The following is a 26,164-nucleotide window of genomic DNA, read 5'->3' as shown; positions in this document are numbered from 1 at the left end:
CCAAAGGAGGCTTCACGTCTGGTTTTTCAACAGTCACTGTTAACATTAACAGAGATGTTAAGGGGGGAACTCCTAAATCCTTAGCCCTGATGTGCAAGATCCAACCCTGCTGTATTTCTTGCCCAAGGTTCTTACTGAGGTATATGACACCAGTATCTGAATCAATAGAGAAGATCCTTGACCTCTGGTTTTCAATGGTATATTGGATAAATCCATTCTGGCCACTGTCTTTATCTTCTGCATGAGCAATATATAAGGCTGTGCCAGGCAATGTACTCTGTAATAACCTTACTTCATCAGAAGCTGTGTGAAAAATGGGAGGGTTATCATTGACATCGATCACAGTGATGTTGACTTGGGTGCTACTATAGACAGGAGAGTTGCCCAATTGTGACAGGATAGTGAGGATAACTCTGGGCTGTGTTTCATGATCCAGCTGCTTCCGGGTACGAATGACACCAAATCTAGAGTCAATAGTGAAACTCCCATAGGGATCCCCAGAAGAAATTCTATAAGATACTGTCTCCAAGGAATCTAAGGGAAAGAAGAGCAGGAAGAGCAAAGCAATCATTGCAACTAATAAAATTAAAGTGATACTTCTGATAAGTAGAAAGATTCATCTGCTATTCTAAACGACATCTGTGAAGAATATAGCACAATCTGTTACTCCTTCCTAAACTCTTAATATTTTCTTGCTCATGGCCTTGGAGTCTCGCCACAACATGTCCTGTTTACCATATAAAACTGAACACAGTTGGGTCATTCTGGGAATGTTTGGTTTTTCCTTCAAACATATGATGAATAGTCAAAGACCAAATTAGTGTTCTCTTTTTAATCTTTCATTTTTCTTGCATTAGATAAAAGGAATGAATATGCAGAAGATCACTGGTTCTTCTGGTCACGAAAACCCAAAGCATTTTCATTTATATACTTCTTTTACTTAACAGATGAATAAAAGTGTTCATTTTCTACAAGTAAAAACAGGAAGTTATGAAATAAAATTAAAATGAAGTGGAAGCTTAATTTGTCATTTTTTATTCCCCTTTTGGGAAAGTGCACTCAGTAAAGCAAGGAAATATGAGGAGAAAAGGAGAATTGTCTCATAGTTTAGTTGCAGCGTCAAACAGAAAACCTTTAAATCCAACGGAAAAAGTGACCACTTACTTATAGGTTCTCTTGCTTTCACAGTTCCAACAGGGCTGTCTTCAGGCACATCTTCATGAATGGAGAAGACATATTTGGACCTTTCAAAAATAGCAGGTGCCAGAGCAGTCCAGAGGATGTGGATGGTGACATCTGCATTAATTATAGATGTAAGCCCACCACCATCTCTGGCAGAGACAGTCAAAAACACACTAGTAGATTCCAAGTGACCAAGAGTTGATATTAAATAAATAATCCCTGGGGGAAGGAAAAATGAGAATTAACAAAAACTTTAAACAGTGATTATAATCTGTATCTGAAGAGTACCATAGAGGAATCTGGTATTCTTTGCAACTGTAATTGTCAGATGCCAGGTGAGAAAGGGGGACCAGGGGAGGGATATCTAGAAATTAGACATCTTTGAAAAATATTTCTTTTAAGGAAAGCAAAACATTCTATTGCACTCCAACCTTAACACCTTCTGATTCTAGGTCAGTAGAAAAGACCATTCAGTAGTGCTCTAAGCAAGATGGGAGGATTTCTCATGCATTCATGGCCATCACCAATCACAGTGGCCTAAATTTTGCCACTGGATTTCATTGACTCTGGAGGAGATAGTGAGGCTGATGACTTCGCACGACCCTGCCTCACTTAAATAGAGTCATCTTGTTAGTCAAGAGACATCTCCCACCTGATGTCACTGATCCTTTTCAAGAATGAAAGACCACCATTAACAACAATAACAACAATAATCATTAGGTAAGGTGAAACACATAACATAGCTAAGTGTGGCCCATACTACTTCCAAGTGTGTTCCAAAATACAGTAAAATGTAGTTCCTGCCTAACTGTATATGTTGATGCATGTATATAGGCATACACACACACACACACACACACACACACAGGTATTCTTATGAACTATATTATAGTGTCCTTCATTTCTATTTGACATTAACATTCTAAACAGTGCTGGATTATAGGCAAACAGAATGAATAGCACAACAAGCATACATATCAAGCTTTGTGATGATTTTATTCCTTTTTCTATTAGCCTGACCCAAAATGACTACAAATGATATTTCTTAGGCATTCAGGATCTTTGGGGTTCTATGTCCTGAAGTCCAAGACTTACTATTCTTTCTTTTTTTCCTAATCCTGCAACAGGTCGAGTTCTGTTCTGAGTATTGATTAATCAGATTGGAACTCAGCCAACCCATCATCTGTGCTCTTCAAATTTGAGTCATCACTCATATCTGTTGCAACTTGGCAACTGTTCCTCAGATGTTTTCTAGATTTCTCTAGAATAAGGAACCATAAATAGTAGTGTTGACTAGATATGCCTAGGAATCCTAAGGAACTTAATGATGACATCTATATGAGTAGATCTTATTTAGAGAGTTTTTCTAGGAAAGCAATGGACAAGAATCTTTCACAAAGAGAAAGCATGGATGCAGTGGGTGAGAAGTCAGAGGATGAATTCAAATCCTGCATATGATGATTAGTAACTGTGATGAGCAAATCTTAATCTCCTTGGTCATCAGTTTCCTCAACTGAAAAATGAGCAGGATGGCCCTAACAGACCCCAAAAGAACTTTTAGATTTAGATCCATTCTCTTGTGAGCCTGTGATCATAAATTGTACCTCTGGAGGAAGAACCAGCATCAGTGACTTCACAAATCTATAGCACCCAGAGTATTAGCATGATATAGAAAGAACCATTTGTGAGGTAATGAATGTGCCTTGGTCACTCTCTCCTGATAATACTGTCCCCTACCTACTTTCTCTCCTCTCTGAATGGTCAAATTTTGCTACTATCTGAAGGTGCTTTTCAAATCCCAGCTCCTTCTTAAAGCCTTCTCTACCCCATGACAGTCCACATTTGGTGCTCAATCTTAATACTACCCACCCAGGCACTTCATTTTTCTGGACTTTATGTTTTTCTGTTTACTCTCCTAACTAAACTGTAGGATTCAAGTCATAAAGCTTTTTCTGAATCATGACATTCTATCCATCTACCAGGCCAACCCTTGTTCCTCCCCCACCCTGCCTCCACCAAATGTTGAACATATTCACTACTTGATATGTCTATGTTGATCTTGAAGCAATGACTTCTCCATTGTCATAATGTTCAAAACAACAGCACAGAATAGAACCTGTGGTGTGGTGGTATTTCTTTAGTGGTTCTTTTCTTGGGAATTCCTTGAGGGCAGAAATATAATCTCTTTTTAACAGTCAAAAATATATCAAATAATTGTGACTACTATGTTCAGTTCACAATATTGTGAACTGAGGGGTATAAAGAATCAAAGATTTTGAACTGGAACAGACCTTCAAAACCATCAAAATTAATGTCCTCAAGAGATTTGCCCAAGGAAATGCAGTTAGTAAGTATGTAAGAAAGAATTTGAACTCCAGTCTTCCTGACTGGAAGTCTAACACTCCATTCACTACACCACATTTCTTCTTATATGATAAAAAAGCATAATTTCTCTCTTCCCAAAGCTCATAGTTCAGGAAGGAAAATAAGAAACATATTTGTAGGACAAAAGGAAAGAGAAATTTTCTAAAAAGTGATACTGCTAGCCAGGGACATTGGTCATGAGACAACAAAAGTCAATGGGTAGGCACCTTTCCCACAACTCTCCTTTGTCCCTGCACAGGCTGGCCTCTTGGATATGCAGCAAGATGCAAGCTCTATTCCCAGGTCCCCAAAACCACTTAAGGTTCAAACATAGAGTTTTAGAAAAAGAGTGACTATGACACTGTTGGAGACTGTCTCATCACCTATAAGGCAAAGCAGCATCTAGTCTGCACCAGAGTTTATAAATATGCATCTCTAGACCACATGCAGCCTATAATACACTCAAGTATTTCATGGAGCATCCTTCAGCAAACTAAAAATGTTGTTCCTATGCAATTTTAATGATTAATGTGCTAAAAAAGACATACATATATGTGTGTGTGTATGTTAATGTTAAAGTTAATATGGGGCCCTAAGGGAACTTTATGTACAGTTACTAATACCCTCTATTTAAGTTTGACACTATTAGTCTACACCTCTGAATTGTCTAACAAAATGAGGAATGAAGGACAGGGACCCAGGAAACTTACTCTTGCTATGACACAGAGACTCAATTGTTAAACATTTATCAGCTTAGCACTGCCTGGGATCCATAGACCCTAGGGATTTGTGAATACATTTCAGAGCATCCTTGAACTTGGAAAAGATAAAAAAAATAGTTTTATTTTCACTGCAATTGATCGGTCTAAGTGATTAACTTTGCTTGTCACAAAAACAGTGAAGAACCTCTTAGGTAAATAAGCCTAAAAAGGTAGGTTAGGGCTACACTAGGGATGGTGTCAGATTTCTGGCTAAGTAGTTAGGAATTTATGTTATATGGGGAATGAGGAATATTAGAGGCTTTCCAGCAAAGGTATGATGTGATATGCTGTGGATATTTTACAACAAATATCAGTATGTGAAGGTAGCTATATATACTACCTTCTCATTGATTTCCTTTAATAAATTCTCCCCTACAAAAAAAATATTGAAAATATTGAAGACACATTTGCTAAATTCATGAGTACTTTCTAAAACAAAGGCAGAAATCATGATTTTTTTTCCAGAAACCTAGAACCCCTTTCTTAAAATCTTAGTGGTATGGACAAGATAGACAACAAACAAAGCATAGCAAGCATAGCAGGCCTCCTTACCTTCAGCTGCATAGGAAGTGAGAACACATACCAGCCAAAGAAGGTTTAGATTAGGTCTTTTGATTTTCAGCCTTAAAAATAATTGCAAGAGACACCTCTCTAAAAATAGAATCCATGCTATGTTTAAAAGCTTCAGTAATGAATGTCAATGAACAGTGCAACAATAAGCAAGCCAAGCTCCTTAGGGGTCCCATTCTAGCACAAGAACTTGCAAAGTTGGGATAAACAAGCATTCTAATTTGACTAATCAAGGAAAAAAAAGTGAATGGGGGTAGCAGGAAGAGCATTAGATCCAAAGGCAGAGGACTCAGTTCAAATCCATGTTCTCTTCTTTCCTTTTTAGCTTCAGTTTCCTCATCTGAAAAATGAGTGCACAGAGTAGATGATTCCTAAGCTCCTTTCTAGTTCAAACTCTATGAACTTAATTCCATCCATAAACATGTGGAAGAAATAACAAATAAATACATCCAAAAATAAGTAAATAAAATTAAGTTGCAGAACAACAACAACAACAATGGTAATGCTTTAAGTAATACTTGGAAAAATGAATCATTGGTAAAGTTTGGCCAAAAAAAAGTAAACCTCAATCAAATAAATACCTGGATTATCCTGGACTACTAGTTAAAAATCAGTTCATATTCACCATCCCACAGAAGTTAACCTTTATAATCAAGATGTTTTATGAATATTTCAAGTTCTCCATGATTTATCGAAAGAGAGCAAAAAGTTGGCCACATTCCAATTCTCACACCATTCTAGGGTAATGATTCCCATTACCAAAAGGAAAGTTAGCAGGTAAGATATATTAGTTTAAAAATTCCAGTCCAAAGAAGATTCTTGCAGGAAAAAGACTTTGATAATGGAAGGACTGGGAGAGGTTTTTCAAATTTCTCTCAACCATTATAGCATATGAAGAATCTGACAATCCTCAGCACATCCCACCCTTCTCTGTCTTTCACTTGGTGTTGCTTGAAGAGGCCACATGAGTAACCTGATAAACCCACCTCTCCTTTCCCCAAAATCTTAGAAGTTGAAGCCAAAATTCTGACAGCCCCCAAAGCTCGCCAGGCAAAAAAAGAAAGAGGGGGAAAGAATCTTGTTTCTTGTTTATTCTAGCCAACCCTTTTCACAGAGTGAGAAACCTCGGCTGGCTGACTTGCTGTGTGGCCCTCAAGCTGGTCACTCTTACTTCTCCTTGTCTGAACTCTCTCATCTGTGAACTGTGGGGAGAGGTTAAACCTCAGGGGTCTGGGGGATTATTAAGGTTTCCAAAGTGTTGGATTCTGGCACAAGGAGTGTTGTTTCTGGATGACTTTGCTCTCACCAGATCAATTTGCCACCAAACGCCACACAAGTTAATCATTATTACTAAGGAAAGGACTTCATTTGCAAATTCTCTTTTCTTTGTCATGGAATGGCTTTGTTCCACTGGTGGCAAGCAGAAGAGGGCTGGAAAATGCTGAAGATCAACAAAGCCTTTTCTGTGTGTCTGGCACAAGCCTTGGAAAAACCTGAAATATCTAATTAAAGACTTTTGTTTCAGTAGGTGGAGGACGATAAACCATATTGTATTTCAAAAGAGAAGCTATACTTTTACTAATGTTTAGTCTCTGGAAGTACTGCACATTAAATTTTGTAGTAAGCTGACTTATTTAAATGGAAATATGTTTCAAAGGGCAGGGCAAGGTGACTGGTAGATGAATAAGACAAAAAAGAAAAAAATGAGGCATTACAGTTAGGGGAAGGCATGAGACTTGGAGTTGAGAGAAGAGGAGACATGGTGCAGGGAAAAGAAAACTGGCTCTAGGATGAGAAGACCCAGGTTCAAACCCTGTGCCAGATACTTCCTACATGCAAGTCCCATAACCTCCCTGGGGCTCAGTTTCTTCAGCTGAAAAATGAAGAGGTTACACTTCATGGTTTCTGAGGTACCTTCCTCTTCCCAGGGAAGTTACATTTATTGCTCCCATTTTAAAGATAAGCAAACAGAGGCTGAAAAAAAGTTAAAGTTAAAACAAGAGTTCAGGATGACATATTGTATGAGGTGGAGCTTTAAATTTAGATCTTCTTGATCTCAGTCTCAGTACTCCATTCCTGCCAAGGAAAAACAACTAGAGGGAAAGTTTAAGAAAAAAAATCATTGTAGGTCCCATTATTTCTGTAGTGTTTTAAAGTTAACAAAGTATATTTCGCACAGCAATCATTATGTAAATGGAAATATAATCACATCCCATTTTTTAAGGAACCTGGGCATTGGAGACACCAACTTACAGGCAGGAATGGCAAGATTCAAAAACAAATTTCTTGTATACAACTTTTTTTTAACTCTTTAAAAGTCCTTAGGAATTTCCAGGGGAAATGATTTCTTTTTATTAAGAGGGTGAGGAGCAATTTGATAATTTAACATGTTTTTACTACAATTAGTTCAACCGTCAAAGAAGTTATATAATGTAAAAAAATACAATCTTTCTAAGGCATTAACATAGATGAGTTGATATGGCTAATTTCTATCTATTTTTCACAGAGTAGAGGGAAGGCTCCTAAGGATAATTCCTATTAAAGTGGAGGCAATATCAAATGTTTAAAATTCTGAATAGGACCTCACTGAGAGTACATAGATAAGTTAAGGAGGCCAGAAGTTAGCACAAGAATAATGGACAACTAGCAACAGGGCAGATAACTTAAAAGCAAATAAAGATGCTTAATAAGTATGTGTGCACATATAAGTATGTATACATGCATAAATATATGTGGCTATATATATATAGATACATATTGATCTCTATTCACTCCTATCTGATTCCTATATGATAAAGATCTATATCTATCTATACATACACATATACTATTCCATATGTATCCTTATATGATTACTTATAAGATACTTAGGGAGTATTATGCATTTGTATGCCTATATATATATTTAATATATAATGTAAACATATAGATAGCTATAGATCTATGATCACTCTATAAAATTTCTATCTGATATAGATCTATAGCTATCTATACATACAAACATATATGCATATTTGCTAAGCATCTTTATTTTTATATACACCTATACATGTGTATTTGTGTATCTATGTATGTTATGTGTGTTATATGTGTCTATTTAATGTACATATTTAAATATATTATATATGCATACTATTTGGGTGTATGTATATCCATATACATGTGTGTAGATATATATTCAAGCCCCCCCCCCATCTTATGGCTCCTAGAGACCTACCTATTTTGGAATGATTAATCTTTGTCAAGTGGATCGCAATACTACTATTTGTCTTGAAATGATCTATGATAGCAATTAGATTGCAAAAAAATCTTTTGCAGCACTTGATACAGGTGACTAACGCACTTCAAAGTTCTGTTTGTGACCTTATATGAAAGTCACTTATTTCAGTGTTTAAAAGTCATCTTGTCTGGTTAGATCTTTCCAGATCCCAGGTCCATATCTGTCTATAGTTTGTGACCTATCTATGAACCAGTTGGAGTAGGGACCTGGGAAATGTCTGCACCAAAGGCAGGCATCACCCTAAGAGTGATGGCTCTATAACTACAGAATCTAGGTTCAGATCTTTGTCTCTGCCATTTACTACCTGTGCAATCTTGGGCAATTTAGGTAACCTCCTTGAGCCTCAGTATCCTCACCTGTAAAGTGAAAGGATTAGATAAGTAATCTTTAAAGCCCTTTCAGCTTTAAATCAATAATGCTGTGATGCTAAATATAGTTAATGTGTCTGTGCTGAACAATAGACTAGGCAAACTTCTTTTTGGAGGGGAAGTCAGGGAAGATGTTGAGGGGAAGAGTTGAGACAAACCATGTCTCTTTCATAGTTTTTCCATTAGAAAGTCAGTCCTATAATTGGGAAAATTGGAAAATGAGACAGCCCTGGATTTAAGGCTAAATTCACCAATAAGCAACTTCCATTGAACCGAGTATAGTTAAAATCCAATGATAATTCCTTTTTAATAAAATATTTTGAAGCAAATGAGTCAGGGTGGCTAGGTGGAGAAGTGGATAGAGCACCAGTCCTGGAGTCAGGAGCACCAGTCCTGGAGTCAGGAGTACCAGGTTTCAAATCCAGCCTCAGACACTTAATTACCTAGCTGTGTGGCCTTGGGCAAGCCACTTAACCTCATTTGCCTTGCAAAAATCTAAAAAAAAAAAAAAAAAAGCAAATGAGTCCTCTACTTATAAGTGGAATGTTAAGCACTTTAAGTGTAACTCTGAGTCATTCAGTTAAGAAACTGCCTCACAATGACATCTCTTTCTAGGCAAAATGTATCTCCCTTTAAGGACAAATTTTCCCAAGGCTTTTAAAAACTTCCCTACCCTGTCATGGAACTCTTCCATTGTCCACTTTACGCTAGTTCCCTCTCTTGACTTCAGTCTTGCAGAATATAAGATACTGTAGTAATAAAATGCCCATGGCTTTGAGCTTTAAAAAAATTCAAACAGCTCAATGCCAAGATCAACATTTGACTTTCTTTATAGTCCCCAACTCCATGCCCATTCCCAATTAAAATAAAAAACAAACCAAAAAAAAAAAAAAAACAAATGGTTTTTCCCTTGCTACAAACACTGATGTCAACAAAAACATCAAATAGAATGACATGTTGGAGGGGGAAATGTGCTAGATTTGGATTCAGAAGGTCTAGATTCAAATCACTTGACTATCTGGTTGACATTGGAAAAATCCCTTGACTTCTCTCTAAAATGAAATGGTTAGAGGATAATATAAGGTCCTTTCCAGTTATAAATCTGTGATCCTACTGAAAAACAGAACACTGAAACTGCTATCCCTTGGATTCCAGCGTGAGATCTTCTGCTTCCTACCTTTTTTCTTGGGAATCTCAGTTTGTTCACTTGCAAAATAGCGACATTGGAATTATTGATTAAACATCTAAGACTCCAATATAGGTCTGTGAATTATGTGTGGATCCCAGTGAATGAAATTCTTCTCTTTTTTTCAGCACTTTGCCACCATTTTCTATACTCTTCATATGCCATATTTTGATTTCCATTCCCCCCAATGCAGATTATATTGAAAATCTATATTCTCTAGGGTACATGAATCACAATCCTTGATTACTAGCAATCAATTTTCTAAAGCTTGCTAGGAGGGGCATTTTTCTTTTTTGAGAAACACATTTTCCCAATCATAAAAATGAAAAGTAAACAGCAGCATAAAAAGCATCTTTTTAATATTTTTCTAAATTATACTTAGCACATATGACTTCACCCATTAATACTCATGATCTATGTGTATAGGCACTATATATAGAAGAAACGAAATTGTTCTCTGAAAAGGAAAAGACATAAATTACCATAAGCTTTACTAATCAAAACATGAAGTTCTTAATTTTTCTTACATATAATTATTGAGTCAACAGTTTGCTATGTACTTTTTAGTTCATATATATAGTGGTTAAAACAAATAAATATCCATGAATGAAACAGACCAAATGGCCTATATTTAGCATTGCTCTTTCAGATGAAGTTGTGGCTCAAAGCCAAGGGCACACTTCTGCTCTGTGTACTCTGTTCCTGCTTTACATAGAGGACTTGACCCTAGTCTCAGTCAGTAGGCAGATGGCAAAAGCTAGATGTACATTCTTAACCCTAAATTTACTTTCTGTCTATCTGACCACATGCTTATCATTTTAAAGTCCATAAATTCTTGACTAGGTAGGTATGTTTATAAATTCTGACTGTGATCTCTCAAGAATACCTTTCTTTGATGAATTTGGTGATACCTGTCATGTGAGAGACATCAGAATCAAAAGAATAGAGGAATGGTTTGATCTTGACATGGGAGGATGGTCTAGTCTTGGGTCTAGGAATAAGAATGCAGTTTAAAAGAAGGTTCAAGAGACTAGCAAAGTCATCCACTACTACAGACCATGAATCTTATTTTCTATTTTTATCTCTTTTAAAACAAAAATGATGATTTAGGTTTGTTATTTTATCAATAATCATAGGACCCCTATCATATTGAGATTATTTTCTTGTGTTTGTTACGTAACCGTAACAATACCTTGGCATGTATGTCATCTGGACTAGGAAGCTCAGTAACCCCTGTCAGGGGGAAAAAGAAAGAAGGAAAGAGATTCTCCATGGAGACTATAATCTGCCTTGGCCTTTTTACCCATTATAAATAGATCTCTGGTCAAGTTTGAATGTGATCATCATAATAAAAATAAGTACTTACTCAGCACCTTCCCCTCAAGGCTTTCAAATCATGTTATGCCCATTAACTCATCAATCCTCACACACTGTCTTTATGAAATTAGCAGGGGGTGAATGGTTTAAAAAATGCTCTTGGATGAAGAAACTGAAATACAAAGATTCATTTTGTCTGGTGATGAAAATTAGCATCTGAGGCAGAAACAGACTTTACAGTAACACAGAATTCTATTCTTTATCATCCCTCGAAATATCGAGAACATTACATTTCCTGATACTTTTTCAAGGGTTAAAGGACCATATTTTGCAACCCCTGATGGTGCACAAAAAGAGGAGGCTAAGAAGAGAGAGCTAATTTACTTTTAGATAAATGAAGCAGAGAGAGGGCATAGGCCCTTGAATCAGAGAGAGAGAGAGAGAGAGAGAGAGAGAGAGGTTAAGGCCAAAAATCACTGCATATTTCCTTTGTCTCCTTAGGACAGATCTTCAATTCAATTCAACAAGCAACTATTAAAAGTTTACTAAGTGCAAGGTACAATGCTCAGTATTGGAAATACAGGACAAAAGTGAAATAGTCTGCCCTAAAGAGATGAGGGTATGATACAGTAAATACACTTATTCACTTATGTAAATATAAAGTTATTTTTAAAAAGGAGAAAATGTTAATAATGGGGGGATGTTGAAGGTAGCAAGATGAGCTAGGGAAGAGTATGGAGATGAGTGAAGGAATATGGTATAAAAGATCAATTTGACTGGAATAAAAAGGATATAAAGAGAAGAACTATTGAAAGCAAAGAGAATGATGGCTATGCCTTCTTGCCACACACTTCTCCCCTGAGGACATACCTATTGATTGCAATAGGGTTGGGAAGGGTCTTCTGGAGGGCGGGATCGTCATGATTACTGCTAATCTTCAACTAATCAAATGGTGGTTAGAAACTCTATAATTTTGACAGGCAAGGGATAGGGAAGACATTTCAAGAGGAGGGCAAGTGGCCAACGTTTTAAGTACTGTGAAGAGAGGATACAATGCAAAGGTTGACTTTTCCATAGAATTCCATAGAATATTCCAGAGAATAATAACTAAGGGACACCCTGCTAAGTTCAAAATTTCAAGTAAGTTATCAGATTTAATTTATCTAGGAGCTATTTTAGAAGAAATTATGACTAAGTTCAAGGGAAGCTTGGATAAATTCACAAAAGAGATAATCATGCCTTATAAAGAAAAACAAAGTATATTTAGGGCACATGCCCTTTCTTCTGAGATTGACATTATGAAAAGAAACTATGACCTTATTACTGAATGACCTGAGGCACCTACCATCCTGGAGAGAATGTATTGATATGAATGAATCATTGGTCTGTTCCATTCTGAGATTTCATGCATAATTAAGTAACCTGGGAATGTCATTGGTACTATCCTTCCATTCTTTATAATTATTTTATACAGACTTTCCCCAAAGGATAATGTCAACCTATGTATATACATATATATATATATATATCAATATATATTATGCATAATATATATATTATATATATATAAACACATATGTGGCACTTTTTTAGATACATACATCTTTCTATACTATACTTTTCAGCGTGAACTATTCTTATAAGATTACATTTCTTTCTTGTCTTTTAAAGAAGCAAACACCATATGGAAAATATCTAAGATATGTAAAATGTATGCCAGGTTAAACCAGGAAGTCTGGTTCTGCTAGAATATAATCAAAATCATTCCTATATAAGTCTGACATTGGGAACACATAAATTAGCATATTGAATCAGACAACGGACTGATAACTGGAGTTTCGGAGGCAAGCAGGGGAAAATCAGCCAGCTTCACCCAGTGGATTATGTAGTAGTGAAGGAGAGAAGTCAACTTCTTAAAACTTGATAAATGCTGAATTTGTATTCTGAGGGCATGCTAGTGATTAGAGAGCCCATCTTATTGTCCTACAGTGCTTAACTAATGTTCACAATTCAATGGAAAACACAGTATAGTTAGTCTAACATTTTCATAATGATTCCATTCAGGTTACAAGAGCTCAGGATTGGAGATATTTTTCTTGAAGCCTGTTTTTCAAAGATAAATGTCTTTACTAGTCATCTCCTCATTCCTATTGTTTATACCCAAATTAAGACCCAAGAGGTCTTCATGATGTGTCTTTCTTTCTGCCCTCTTTTCCCCCAGCTTATTCTTTACACTGGTATCAAATTAATCTAGCTAAGAAACACTCCTCATGTTACTGGTCTTTTCAATACTCCTTCCCCCACTCCTAACTGTTACTTATTGCCTATAAATCAAGTCCATTTCCTCATCAGCAAAATTAGTTGGTGGAAACTGTAGATAATCCCTGAAGTTCCTTCCAACTCTAAAATAATGTAAATATATGACTTCTTAGCATGGCACCAGAGGTCCTTCTCAACTTGCATCAGCCTATCTTATCTCCCATACTTCTACCTTGTTGAACCTCCTCTTCTAATCAGACTAGATTAATTGTCATTTCCTGAATTTTTTCTACTGCACAGAAAACTTAGTTAAGAGTGCTGAGAGGTAGGCATCAAATAAAACAAAATTAACTAAGAATGAAAGGGAATGGGCTCCAATATCATTGTTTACTGATTTGATAGTCTTAACCAATACATCACTGAATGCTAACTATGGAACTATGTTCAAATGATTCCATGAGCAAGAAAAAGAATACCTTATTTTCCCTTGCCAAAAGAAGCTCACAGGGAAGTTAAGAATTGCATGCCAATAACAAACACACAAAATAAATTTGTGAAATGGCAGTAAGAGAGATATAAAGAGGTGTGCTAATTCAGAAGATGAATAAGTTACTCCCAGTTACAGATGTGTATCACAGGATTTAGAGAAAGGAAGGACCTCAGACATCTTCTAATTCGACTCCTTTGTTTAATAGATGAAGAACCTGAGGACAAGAGGTGGTGTGACTTGGTCAAAGTCACAAAAGGGAGATAGAAATTCCAATATAAAACAATTCAGTTAGATATATACAGGAAAACTTCTGACAACTAAGATTATTATATATATATGACTGCATTTCCAAGAAAGAATATATAGTTTACTACTTTGGGGATTTGAAAATTGCATGCAAATAACTAACACACAAGATAAATTTGTGAAATGGCAGTAAGAGAGGTATAAAGGGGTGTGGTCATTCAGAAGATGAACAAGTTACTCCCAGTTACAGATGTGTATCCCAGGATTTAGAGCAAGGAAGGACCTCAGAGATTTTTTAGTTCAACTCCTTTATTTAACAAATGAGGAATCTGAGGACAAGAGGTTAGTGTGACTTGGTCAAAAATATAGAAAAACTTCTGACAACTAAGACTTTTATATATGAGAATGAATTTTTAAGAAAAAAATATATAGTTTACTTCTTTAGGGATTTGAAAATATAAAATAGTGTATCTTGATCCAGGGATGATTTAAGTAGAACTCTGTAGCAAATACTACAAAATCTACCTCTCCTTCAAGTCCTGCATAAAAAGCATTCTTTCTTGAAGTAGCCCCAGGATAATTTAAGTAACTCACAAAGATGACCCAAAAATATGGGCTTAGAGGGATCAATTATTGAAAAGAAAGAATTCATTCTCTTGATTTCAAAGATCCAACAGGGAGGGTATTGGAAGCAATTACTTACCATGACCCAAAATGAAACTGAAAATGTAAGGACCCAGAAATAACTTTTTTCTCTAAGTCATATTGTCTCTATAGGTTCATGGGGGAAAAGGTGGCTCACTGTACAGTCCAACTCCCAATAAAATCAGATATTAATTCTATCTCTGTTTAATAATCTGAAAAGATAATGAAAATTTAATTTTGAACTTTGTAAGCCTAAATGTTTATATGGCAAACAAGTGCCCACCTTTGATGGGAGTGTCAGATTATGATAAAACTAGATTCAACTTAGGTGAGGACATCAAGTCAAAGAAAGGAGGGGTCTTTGAAGTGTATCCAGACTTTTTAATGTCACTACAGAGTCCTGGTGGACTTGAAATGAGGAAGACTTGAATTCCAATCCTGCCTCAAACATCCTTAGATTCTCTTTGGCTCAGTTTTCTCACCTGAAAAACATGAATTACAATAGCACTAAACTCATAGATTTCTCATGAGGATCAACTTTAAAATGCTTTAGAAATGCTAGCCAGCATAATTATTATTACTATTATCATTGAATGGGGTATTTTTGTGTGGTTATCATGAAATAAAATTAATTTTAATGATTTTGTTGCTTTCACAAATGTAAATTCTCAGTCCATTCCTAGACCTGAGTCAAGTGCTGTCTTCTCCATAAAACTTTCCCATGTCTTTATAGCCAAAGGTGATATTTCCCCTCTTCAGATTTCTTAAGAGGTTTTACAGTCATTTCCTTGATTCAAACTAATCTTACATCATAATTCTATGATTGCACATTTCATCCCTTTACCCCTATTACTTCCCAAGAGAGTAATCTTCTTGAGGGCAGCAATTGTACTGATTTTCTTCTTTCCATTCCCAGAAGCTATCACCATGATTTAGGCATGATTTAGGAGTTCATATTAACCAATGAAATATCTGCTGAATTGAACTGTATTGCCAACTTCCTTTAAATAGCTCCATATCAGTTAATTTCTAGTGAGTTCTGAGGAGGGAAAATTACATCTTTAAAAAGGCTCTAGATGGAGAGAAACTACATCAAATCATGCACATTCCCCCTTCCTTTTGCCCACATCCCTCACACTAATACTGCCTTATGAACCTGTTTCACCTCCAGGTCATCTTCTTCCCATTCAAGTTGGATTTTTTTGTTCTTGGCAAGGAATGCTTTCTTGCATCTCATTTTTCATAGAAAGAGCAATAAAATAGGGAGCTACATTTCCAACCATCACTGTGAAATCCAGTTTTTTTAAAGAAAAAAATACAGCAAAAACCAAGTTTAATTAACCATAAATAATATACCTAGATAGTATTTAGATAGTACACATATACATATATATATATATACATATACATACCTACATATACATATAGACTTAGAGAATAACAAAATACATGAAAAAACATTTTAAATGTGATATTTATTTTATTTATATTCAGGAAAGAATGAGTCTTCTATCTCCTCAGTGCTCTAGACAACTCTCTAGGACAATAAAATACAGACAGGGATCTTTAGTTCATTTTAACCAATGAAATCATAGGCCAAGGTTTATCCCTGTTTACTAGGTTCATAATTCTTATCTTACTTCATAATTTCTGCCACAGGCAAGGAAATTCCTTCTTGGATCATGAAATTCAGACTGGTTTTTGGCAGGGGGAAAAATTTCCATATATTTCTTTGATAAGTCTTGGACTCAGCTGATTTTCTGAGAAATTAATCCAAAGATGTTCTGAAATGGACTGTTTTCTTTCTGTGTAGTAAGTCCAGGAATTAGAGATCAAATTTTTGGCCACAGTTACCCTATTGATGAACTAGTACCTGAACTCTATCATTCAAGCATGCCTACCCATAAAATGCAGGAAGCCCTCCCCATCGTCCTCTTAATGCCAATGACTTCTCTCTCTAAATTACTTCCTATTTTACCCTATATTAAGCCTGCAGGATAAGATCCTTGAAAACAAGGACTGTCTTTTTTCTTTTTTTTTTCTACTTAGCACACAGTGCTTGACAGTAGTGGGTATTTAATAAATGTTTATTGATTGAATCAATCACTATTTGCCCTGAATTTCTTTGACTTTGATGATATGACAGATTGCTTCACTGTTAAAGAGCCCCAAACCTTTGACTTCCACAACAGACAAGCATAAGACATCAGAAACAAATCTCTTTCCCTTTTTGCCACAAGTGCCACACTTTGTCAAGCTACTTCTATAGCATTTCCAGTGGTGCTGAAATCTTGGAGTCTGGTTCCAACTCTTCCCTTGACTAACCTTGTTGACACTGGGTAAAACACATAATTACTCTATGTGACTATATAGTAAATAAACCTCGCTTCTTATTTTATCACTTTTTAATAAATACATTAAGACATATAAATCCATGTGTTATTCAAAACATTCTTCTGAGAGACTATTTATTGGCCTGATCTAAGATACTTTGGATGAGTGCAGAGATGGAAGGGGTGTTTCCCAATATGGAAACTTTCTCCATCAAAAGAAAAAAAATCAACTCATTGGCAAATTATAATATCAGAAATAAAGTGGGGGGGGCAAGAGATTGAAAGATTTGTTTGTGATCCTACAACCAGTAGAGGTCAAAGGCAAAGCTTGAACCCTGGTCTTGACCCCAAGGTTGGATCTTAAACACTACACCACCCACTCTGCCTTCCTTAAAAGGCTATGTACATATTCAAAGAATGCTTTCATTGATCAAAAAATGGGCAAGATTCAAGTTAAAGCATTTTTTCCATAAACCTAATTTACCATAAATGGAAAGAAGACTGACAATAATAAAAGCAAAATCTGAATGAGTAATAGGAGGCAGTATTGGGGAGACAGTGTCAGGGAGGCAAGGGTTGCACTGGAAGAAGTACTAGGTCTGAATATAGAAAAATTCATTCATATACTTGTGTGACATCATGTAACCTCTCTGAGTCATCATTCCTGGACAATGAAAGAGGTGAACTTGATGGCTTCACAGGCCCCTGCCAATTCAAAATCTATGATCATATGATGGATGAGGCAAAGAGAAAGTGTCCCTATGATCTCTATCCCTCAGTCTTAGGAAGCTCTGAATCTTTGCCATTTACCAGACCCTGCATCCTTTGTCTCTAAGTTGTTGTTTTTCAGTCATTTCAGTTGTGTCTGGTTCCCCTTGACACCATTAATAATTTTTAGAATTAGTGTTTTGCCATGAGGACTCCATGAGGAAGCTTAGTTTTAATTTCAATTGTTGTATTATAGGTCAAAGTTTCCCCCATTCTCTATTTTATATTCTTAGTACTCATTTTCTATTATCAAGCCTGGTGTGTTCTGGTGCTCTACAAAACAAAAAAAAAAATTATCCTGCTTGTCCTATGACTACCTTAGTGCTGGATTAAGAGTAGATATATATTGGATCATCAGCAAGCATTTATTAACGACCGACTTACAATGTTATGCACTGGAGCTACAAAGATTTCAAAAATGAAACAAATCCTGTGAAAATAATAGAAGACTACTCTATTGCTCTAGTGACATATTTGGGAGACCTAGACTGTACAGGCAAAAGCAAATATGCAATAATGATAGACAGGGGAATACCCTCTCAACTCTCAACCACAAATCAACTGTGACTAGAAAACACTGCAAGCAGCATACCTAGTATTGGTTTCCATCAGATGCACAAGTGATGTCCTTACAGATGGACCCCTTCAAGAAATACATCTGCTGTAACTCTTTCCAGTGGATCCCCTTGATAAAACCAGAAGTTTCGGGTTGAATTTGATGTGCCACTTTTCCCTACCTCCCCATCACATCCACCTCCAGGCTTGGGAAGGGGGCAAGATGAGTCAGAGAAGAATGGCCACTGAGCAAAAATCAGTCTCTCAGCACACAGTACTCTGTGTTCAAATTATATGCTCAATAAATGTTTGTTCATTAATTATATCATTCATTCATTATATAAGTAATAAATAAATGTTAGGTGAAATTTCCTCTCAAAAATTATGGGAGGGTTCCCTATCACTACCCAGACTGTGGCCCTGTAAATCTTTGTTGGTCTAGCAAAGTATGGAACACAGTGAAATTTTTTTTTGTCTCTCTGCTCCTCCTTTACTCCATACTTTTCTTTTATCTGCTTCTCCTAAGGTTAATCAGAGCCTTGCCCAGGATAGGGCAAATGGGCCAGGTCATGGTAGTCAAAGCCCCCTGAGCTGCACTGGGTGAACCAATACCAGACCACTTCCTCCTTGTGGTCCTTTCATCACCATAGCTCCTCCATCAATCCACCTTCTCCTGTACACCATTGGGTTGACAACTACTTTGCTTAGTACTAACTCATTTTAACCATTTCTTTTTTGTAAATATTACTAATTATAGATCAATATTCAGTGACAGTAGAAAAAGAGAGAGGAACAGAAAAAGAATCTGAAAAAATAGCAGCCTTAGTGACAGTCATCAAAATTTAATTAAAAAGTTGTCTAAAATAAGCCAGGTATCAATGGAAATGAATCAATCGACCTATTGTTAAATGTACTCATTACTTTCTCAATTATTTTAAAATACTTAGGTTTCAGCTTATAGCAGAGGTTTTTGAGTTGGAGTCCATGAAAATTTTTTTATGTGTTTTAAAATAGTTTGACAACATTTTAAAGATGTAATTGGCAAACTTTTGTATTTTCTTTTATGCATTTAAAAACATTATTTTGAGAACAGTCCACAGATTTCAGCAGCCTTGTACACGTGTCCATGGTACACAATAAAGGTTCAGGGTCCCTCTCCTACTAGAAATTTCAATGAGTATTTGCAGAGATGAAACAGGGCACTACCACAAATAGCTCCCAAACAGAAGGCTCTCTCAGTCAGGTAAGGGCTCCTGACTTTTCCCCCACTTTATCTTCTCCAGCCTCAGTCTGTCAGTAACAGCAAAGCAGACTCAGAGGACAATTCAATTACATAATCAATCTTTACTACAATGAGAGGGAGCCTTAACATGCAAACTTACACAGTTGAAATAAATCACAAGTTCGGACTTTGAGGTTACCTGGTTAGTTTGGCACAGGTTGAAAGCACTAAGCAATCTTTTCTGTGTTTCTCTTCTTTTATCTAGTCTTCCTTTCTTGGGGGGTCTGAGAGGCACTTGTCTTTTTTTTATTGGTTCAAATTTATGCCTAAACCCAGATTTGGACAGAATACTCTATCCACTCTAACACTATTAAATGATCAGGCATGCTTTAAGTACTTACTAAGTGATGATCATTGAGTATAAGAAGATTAAAATTAAATAAGTCCAAAACGTTAGATTTTGTTGCAGATGTGTGAGTATGTCTATGTGCATATATATGAAACTATTATATATGTAACTATAGATATGCATATATAACTATTAAACATATAGCTATTTGTTATAGGATTTACACATATAGCTATATACAAAATTAAAACATATATTAAATAACCTCAAGGAAACATTTGTGCAAAAAGTGAGAGGGACATTAAGAAACATCTCCTGTAGGAGGGGATAACAGAAAGAAAAAGTGATAGAGTGGGAATGCAGGGAAGCCTGGAGGAATTTGCATGAACTGATGATGAGGGAGATGAGCAGAACCAGAAAAACACTGTACACCCTAACAGAAACATGGGGGTGATGATCACCCTTGATGGACTTGCTGATTCCAAAAGTGCAACAACCAGGGACAATTTGGGGCTGTATGCAATGGAGAATACCATCTGTATCTAGAAAAAGAATTATGGAGTTTGAACAAAGATCAAAGACTATTACCTTTAATTTAGGAAAAAAACTGTTATCTTATTATGTAATTTTGCTATCTCTTATACTTTATTTTTCTTCCTTAAGGATATGGTCTCTCTCTTGTTACATTCAACTGAGATCAATGTATATCATGGAAACAATGGGGAGCAAGAATGGGGGGAAAATGTAAAACTTAAAATCTTTCTAAAAAAAAGAAAGAAAGAAACTGCATCAGGATGGGGCGATTTCACTTTTGTATTTTTATCTTAAGCATTTGGTACCATGTATGACATATAATATGCACTTAATAAATACTTATTGACTTAAAAAATGCCACTCATAGCCAGAGAAAGAACTATATAGTCTGATTGTAAATCAAAGCATACTGTTTTCACTTTTTAAAATTTGTATTTCTTTGTTTTATCTTGTGTTTTTTTCTTTTGTCCTGATTCTTCCTTCACAGAATGACTAATATGGACATATATATGTAACATGGAAAAATTATTCAAATGTACCAGATTGTGTGGAAATGACATTAAATTCAATTTGAGGCCAGAAAACAGAAAAAACAATGTAAGTTAGTATAGTAGCAAAAAAATGTGAAGAGCCAGATTGCTGAATAACCTATATCAGATTACTTGCTATCTTAGGGAGGGGGAGGAAAGGGTGGGAGGGAGAAACTTTTAAGAAAATGCATGATGAAAACTATCCTTACACATAATTGAAAAAATAAATAAAAGGATTAAAAAAAGAGAGATAGAGAAAGAGATATAGAGACAGAGACAGAAAACCAGAGAGAAATTACACACACACACACACACACACACACACACACACACACACACACAAACACACATATATTTTGCAGTCACCTAAATATTTAAAATCTATCCCTTAGCTTTGCAAGGGAGAACCTCTGGGTCTCCTTTCCTTTGGCTCAGGAAACTCAGTTATTGAATTGCCTTCCTTGAGCAGTCCATCTTGATCATTACAATCTAGGATCACTTTTCTGTTTCTAACCCTACTTTCCCCTAAAAATCTTAATAGATCTGTCAATCCTTTTCTATTTTCCTCTACAATTCCCAGTGAACCCCAGCTCACATTTCACAGACCCAAGTTTCCACTCTACCATCATGATCCATTGATTTCCATCTCAGGAAGTTATCTATAATCTTCAACCTACTCTTGTTCATGAACAGCATTTGCATAAAACAATAGTACATCTGAATTTTAATTGCATTGCAATTCCTTGGATTAGACTGCAATCCCCTTCTTTGTTTCTTTCAAGTAGATCTTCCTTAAAATCCACCATAACCTCTGAAGAGGTGTTTGTTTACTTATTTATTTATTTGGTTATCTGTAATTAATTTTTTTTTTTTTTTGCTAATCTCAGTGAGGCAAGAATTTACTCAATGGATCTTGGTGAGCCCTTTCCCCTACATAATTTAAATTTCTCTGAATGAGTTATTTATTTTATCCATTACTAGGAACACTTACAAGCCTAATTAGTGTGCAGTTTCTGAAACATGTTACAAATAATCCAAAGACAAATTGAAAAGTATCTGGAAGGTTTAAGAAGGTTCTAGTATATTACCAAGTACACTTTTTTTATACTTAACAGATTTTATTTTAAGGATTTTGCAAGGCAAATGGGGTTAAGTGGCTTGCCCAAGGCCACACAGCTAGGTAATTATTAAGTATCTGAGGCTGGATTTGAACTCAGGTCCTCCTGACTCCAGGGCCAGTGCTCTATCCACTGTGCCACCTAGCCGCCCCCTTAACAGATGTTTTAAAAATATCATTAAGAATATGTATGATCAGGGATGGCTAGAGCAGCAGCCCTGGGAGTCAGGAGTACCTGAGTTCAAGTCCAGCCTCAGACACTTAATAATTACCTAGCCTTGGGCAAGCCACTTAAACCCATTTGCCTTGCAAAAACCTAAAAAAAAAGAATATGTATGATCAGAAATTTTTTTTAAAAATTTTTAAAAAAGAATATGTATGAGGGGAGGCATAGAGGGATGGTGCTCTACATCATTAAATGGGGATTATGCAGAAGGATAAGATTCCAGTTCCAAAAGAATACAAAAGGATTTATCCCAATATCATTGCACCTCTATGGCTTCAATTAAGACCAAAACAGATCTCATTGAACCAGAGGCAATGCCATAAGATGTGTGTGTGTGTGTGTGTGTGTGTGTGTGTGTATATGTGTATATATATATATATATATATATATATATATATATATATATATATATATTTGCTAGCTCATGACTATGGAAAAGCCTCTCAATATCATTGATTCTATTTTCTAATCTATAAAGTGAGAATACTATATGTCACATCTTTCCTAGGATTGTTATAAAAAAAGTATATTGAAAATTATAAAGTCCTATATCAATAAGTATTGCCATTTTTCTCTTCTCTCCATTTTCTCAAGCCTAAACCTGATCTCACTGAAGGACTAAACAGAACTTGATTTCACAGATATCATCACTGAGAGGCTATGTGGCACAATGGATTGAAAATTGGACTTGGAATCAAGAAAATCTGTTCCAAATTCCTCTTGTCTCATTATGTGCCAATGAGTAAGTCACTTGCCTTTTCAGTTTCCTTTGCTGTAAAATGGAAATAATAATACATGTGAAATCAAAACAATTAGTAATAAGACCTACAGCATCATGCTCAGCAAGTAGCAGATATTTAATAAACAATTATTTAATGATTGATTGATCAGTTCCCACCACATTGTGCTGTCATAAGGTTCCAGTGAGATAATATACTCTCCAAATTCTATAGCAAGGACAAAATCAATGTGCATTCTTAATGTCACCAGTCATTTTTCTTATATGGATATTTAGTAGACTACAAAGACAGCCAGACCATATATTCCAATATGCTGTGGTAACAACAGAAAGGGACAAGGCTCAGTACTAATCCTGCTCCATCGTCTCTAAGATTTCATGACTTCCAGTGAGTCTTCTCACTGGAGATAACAAAGTCACTGTTCATCATATCTGCTGACTTCCTAGAAAGCTCAAACATTCTCCACACCAAGACAAGCTGGTTCCAACTAGTACCCTCAAATAATGAGCAATCTGCTGACTTCATGGGGTTCCTAAATAACCCTGAAGAATTAAAATCAACCTCCTCATCCCCCACCCAACCACAGCTGGCTGACCACTGCAGCAGTAAGAGTTGTGGAGACAATTTAACTCATATTGCCAGCAGAAGCCTCTGCCTGGCTTTCCTTTTCCCCTGCTCTGAATTTTCAGATCTCCTGATGATCATTTCCCTTAGCTGTTAGTATAACTGGGTATGTGTATATGTGTGTGTGTCTGTGTATGTGTGTATGTGTATGTGTATGTGTACTAGAAAGAAAAAGTAGAGTGAATAGAATACTTTGTAAAGAAGTCCTAAGTTCAGATATGAATATTACTCAGACAACACCAGTGACCAGGTAAGTCACTTTACTTCCATGTCATATATTTACCTTGCACATAAGTTGTTGGAGAGAATTCTAACACTTGGATCAAAAATTTCAAGCTAGAAAAGATCTAATAGGTCTTATAAGCTAAATCCTAAATTTCAGAGGGAAAAAAATGAGGCAGGAGATGTTAAGTACCTACTCAGGGTCAACACAAGTCATAAGGTACAGTAAGAAAGTCATAGATTCTTCTAGTATTTAAGTAAGAGAATGACAGAATTATTGATTGAGACAAATTCAGAATATAAAATTAAAATTCAGCAACTTATATTTACTAACCAGTTATTATTTGCCTTTATAGGGAAGCTCAGTGATGCAGTGTCTAGCCTGGAGTCTTCCTAAGACCATATATGACCTCAGACACTTATTCACTGTGTGAACCTGGGAAATTCACATAAACCTATTTGCCTCAGTTTCTTCATCTGTAAAATGAACTGGAAAAGGAAATGACAAATCACTCTAGTATCATTGTCAAGAAAACCCTAAATGTGATGAATAGTATGACATGATTGAGAGACTGAACAATAATAAATTTGCTTTTGCACTACAGTAAGCACTGAAGAGTCAAAGAAAAAAAAATAATGCTTATCCTAATGAAACTGACATTCAGACTGGAAGTCCTTGGAAGGCAGGACTTATTTTTCTTTTTGTTTTTATTTTTGCACATTCAACAAAAAGAAAAGGGCACAGAGCAGACATTTAAATAAATGTTTCCTAAATCTAATTGAATTCCCCCAAGGATAAGAGAGTATTTGGAAGATGTGATGCAAGCAAACCAATATAAATCGAATGAAAATCCTAAAATGTTCTAAGACCATGATAATTCCTAAAGGCAAAAAGAACATCTTTCTCACCCTCAAAGATGGACTAAAGCACATAGAAATGAAATCTCTCCCATGTAGAATCACACCTACTTTTTGAAATTCTTGAGAACTTCCTTATTCAGACTATTCTCATTTCTCTAGATGAGACACTGTCCTAAAAGATGCAATCTTTTATACAAGACTTTTGGAGTCATTATATGATAAGACCTCAAAAATCATATCCAATATATTCATACTCAACTATTTTAATGGTTTTGTAGGCAGATTAGTAGAATAGATAGAAAGATGGGCTACATCAATTGGGGAATGGCTGAACAAATTGTGGTATATGAATATGAATAACACTATTGCCCCCAAAAAACCATGAGAGATAGGACTTTAAAATGATCTGATGCTGAGTCAAGTGAGCATAACCACAGGAATATTATATACACTTAACGGCAACATGGAGTGATGATCAACTATGATGAACTTAATCATTTCTGCAGTACAATAATCAAAGACAATACTAAGACTTATGATGGATAATACCATCCATATCCAGAGAAGGAACTGTAGAGTTTAAATGCAAATCAAAGTTTACTATCTTCAATTTATTTTTAAAAAGTTGTCTTATTAATTATGTCATTTTTCTCTATTTTTTCTTCTGTTTGAATATGATTCTTCTTTTACAACATGATTAATAGGGATCTATGTTTAGTATGGTTATAGATATAGAGCCTATATTACATTGTTTTTTGTCAGGAGAAGGGGAGAGGGAAGAGAGGGAGGGAGAAAATGTAAAAAAAAAATGAATGTTGAAAACTACCCTTACATGTAGATGGAGAAAAAGAAAGAAAAAAAGAAAGAGCAAGCAAGAAAGAAAGAACAACAGAAAGAAAAAAGAGAAAGAAAGAGAGAGAGGGAGGGAGAGAGAGAGAGAGAGAGAGAGAGAGAGAGAGAGAGAGAGAGAGAGAGAGAAAGAAAGAGAGAGAGGCTTGAAATCAGGGAGACCTTTCTTAAATCGCACCACTGACATATATTGTCTGTGTGACCCTAAGTGAGTCAATTAATGTCTCTCTGCTCTAGGCAACTCTAATATAATGGCAGAAAAGGCCCTTTTCTGCAGTGATAGAGGAAGTTTCTTACTAACTCTGTCTTTAGATTACAAACTTATGTTACCATCCAATATTTGATAAAGCACATAATTTATCTCTGGAATTCACTCCCTCTTGGCAATCTGAGCTAATGAGGGAAAGACTCAACTCCTAATCCCTGCAGCCAGAAAGAGACAAGACAGCTCTTGTCTGCAAGATTTTGAATCTAGAAACAACCAGATATTTAAATATCCCACTGAATGAGACATACTTTTCCCAGTCTTTCTCTTTCATAAAAGCATTAGATAGTTGATTCTCAGG

The 26,164-nt window shown here is 35.8% G+C and overlaps 1 protein-coding gene across 1 annotated transcript in view; it reads right to left on the bottom strand.

The window, feature by feature from the left end:
- DCHS2 (dachsous cadherin-related 2) overlaps positions 1-26,164 on the bottom strand; it is a 320,767-nt gene that overhangs the window by 74,446 nt on the left and 220,157 nt on the right. The window contains exons 4-5 of the mRNA XM_074231573.1: positions 1,165-1,401; positions 17-534 (exon numbers count right to left, since the gene is read on the bottom strand). Coding sequence (XP_074087674.1) covers positions 17-534; positions 1,165-1,401 — 755 coding nt within the window. The remainder of the gene's footprint in view (positions 1-16; positions 535-1,164; positions 1,402-26,164) is intronic.

The sequence above is a fragment of the Macrotis lagotis genome, chromosome 3 (genome assembly GCF_037893015.1).
Source record: "Macrotis lagotis isolate mMagLag1 chromosome 3, bilby.v1.9.chrom.fasta, whole genome shotgun sequence".
Classification (NCBI taxonomy): Eukaryota; Metazoa; Chordata; class Mammalia; order Peramelemorphia; family Peramelidae; genus Macrotis; species Macrotis lagotis.
This window is presented reverse-complemented; position numbering and strand designations above follow the sequence as displayed.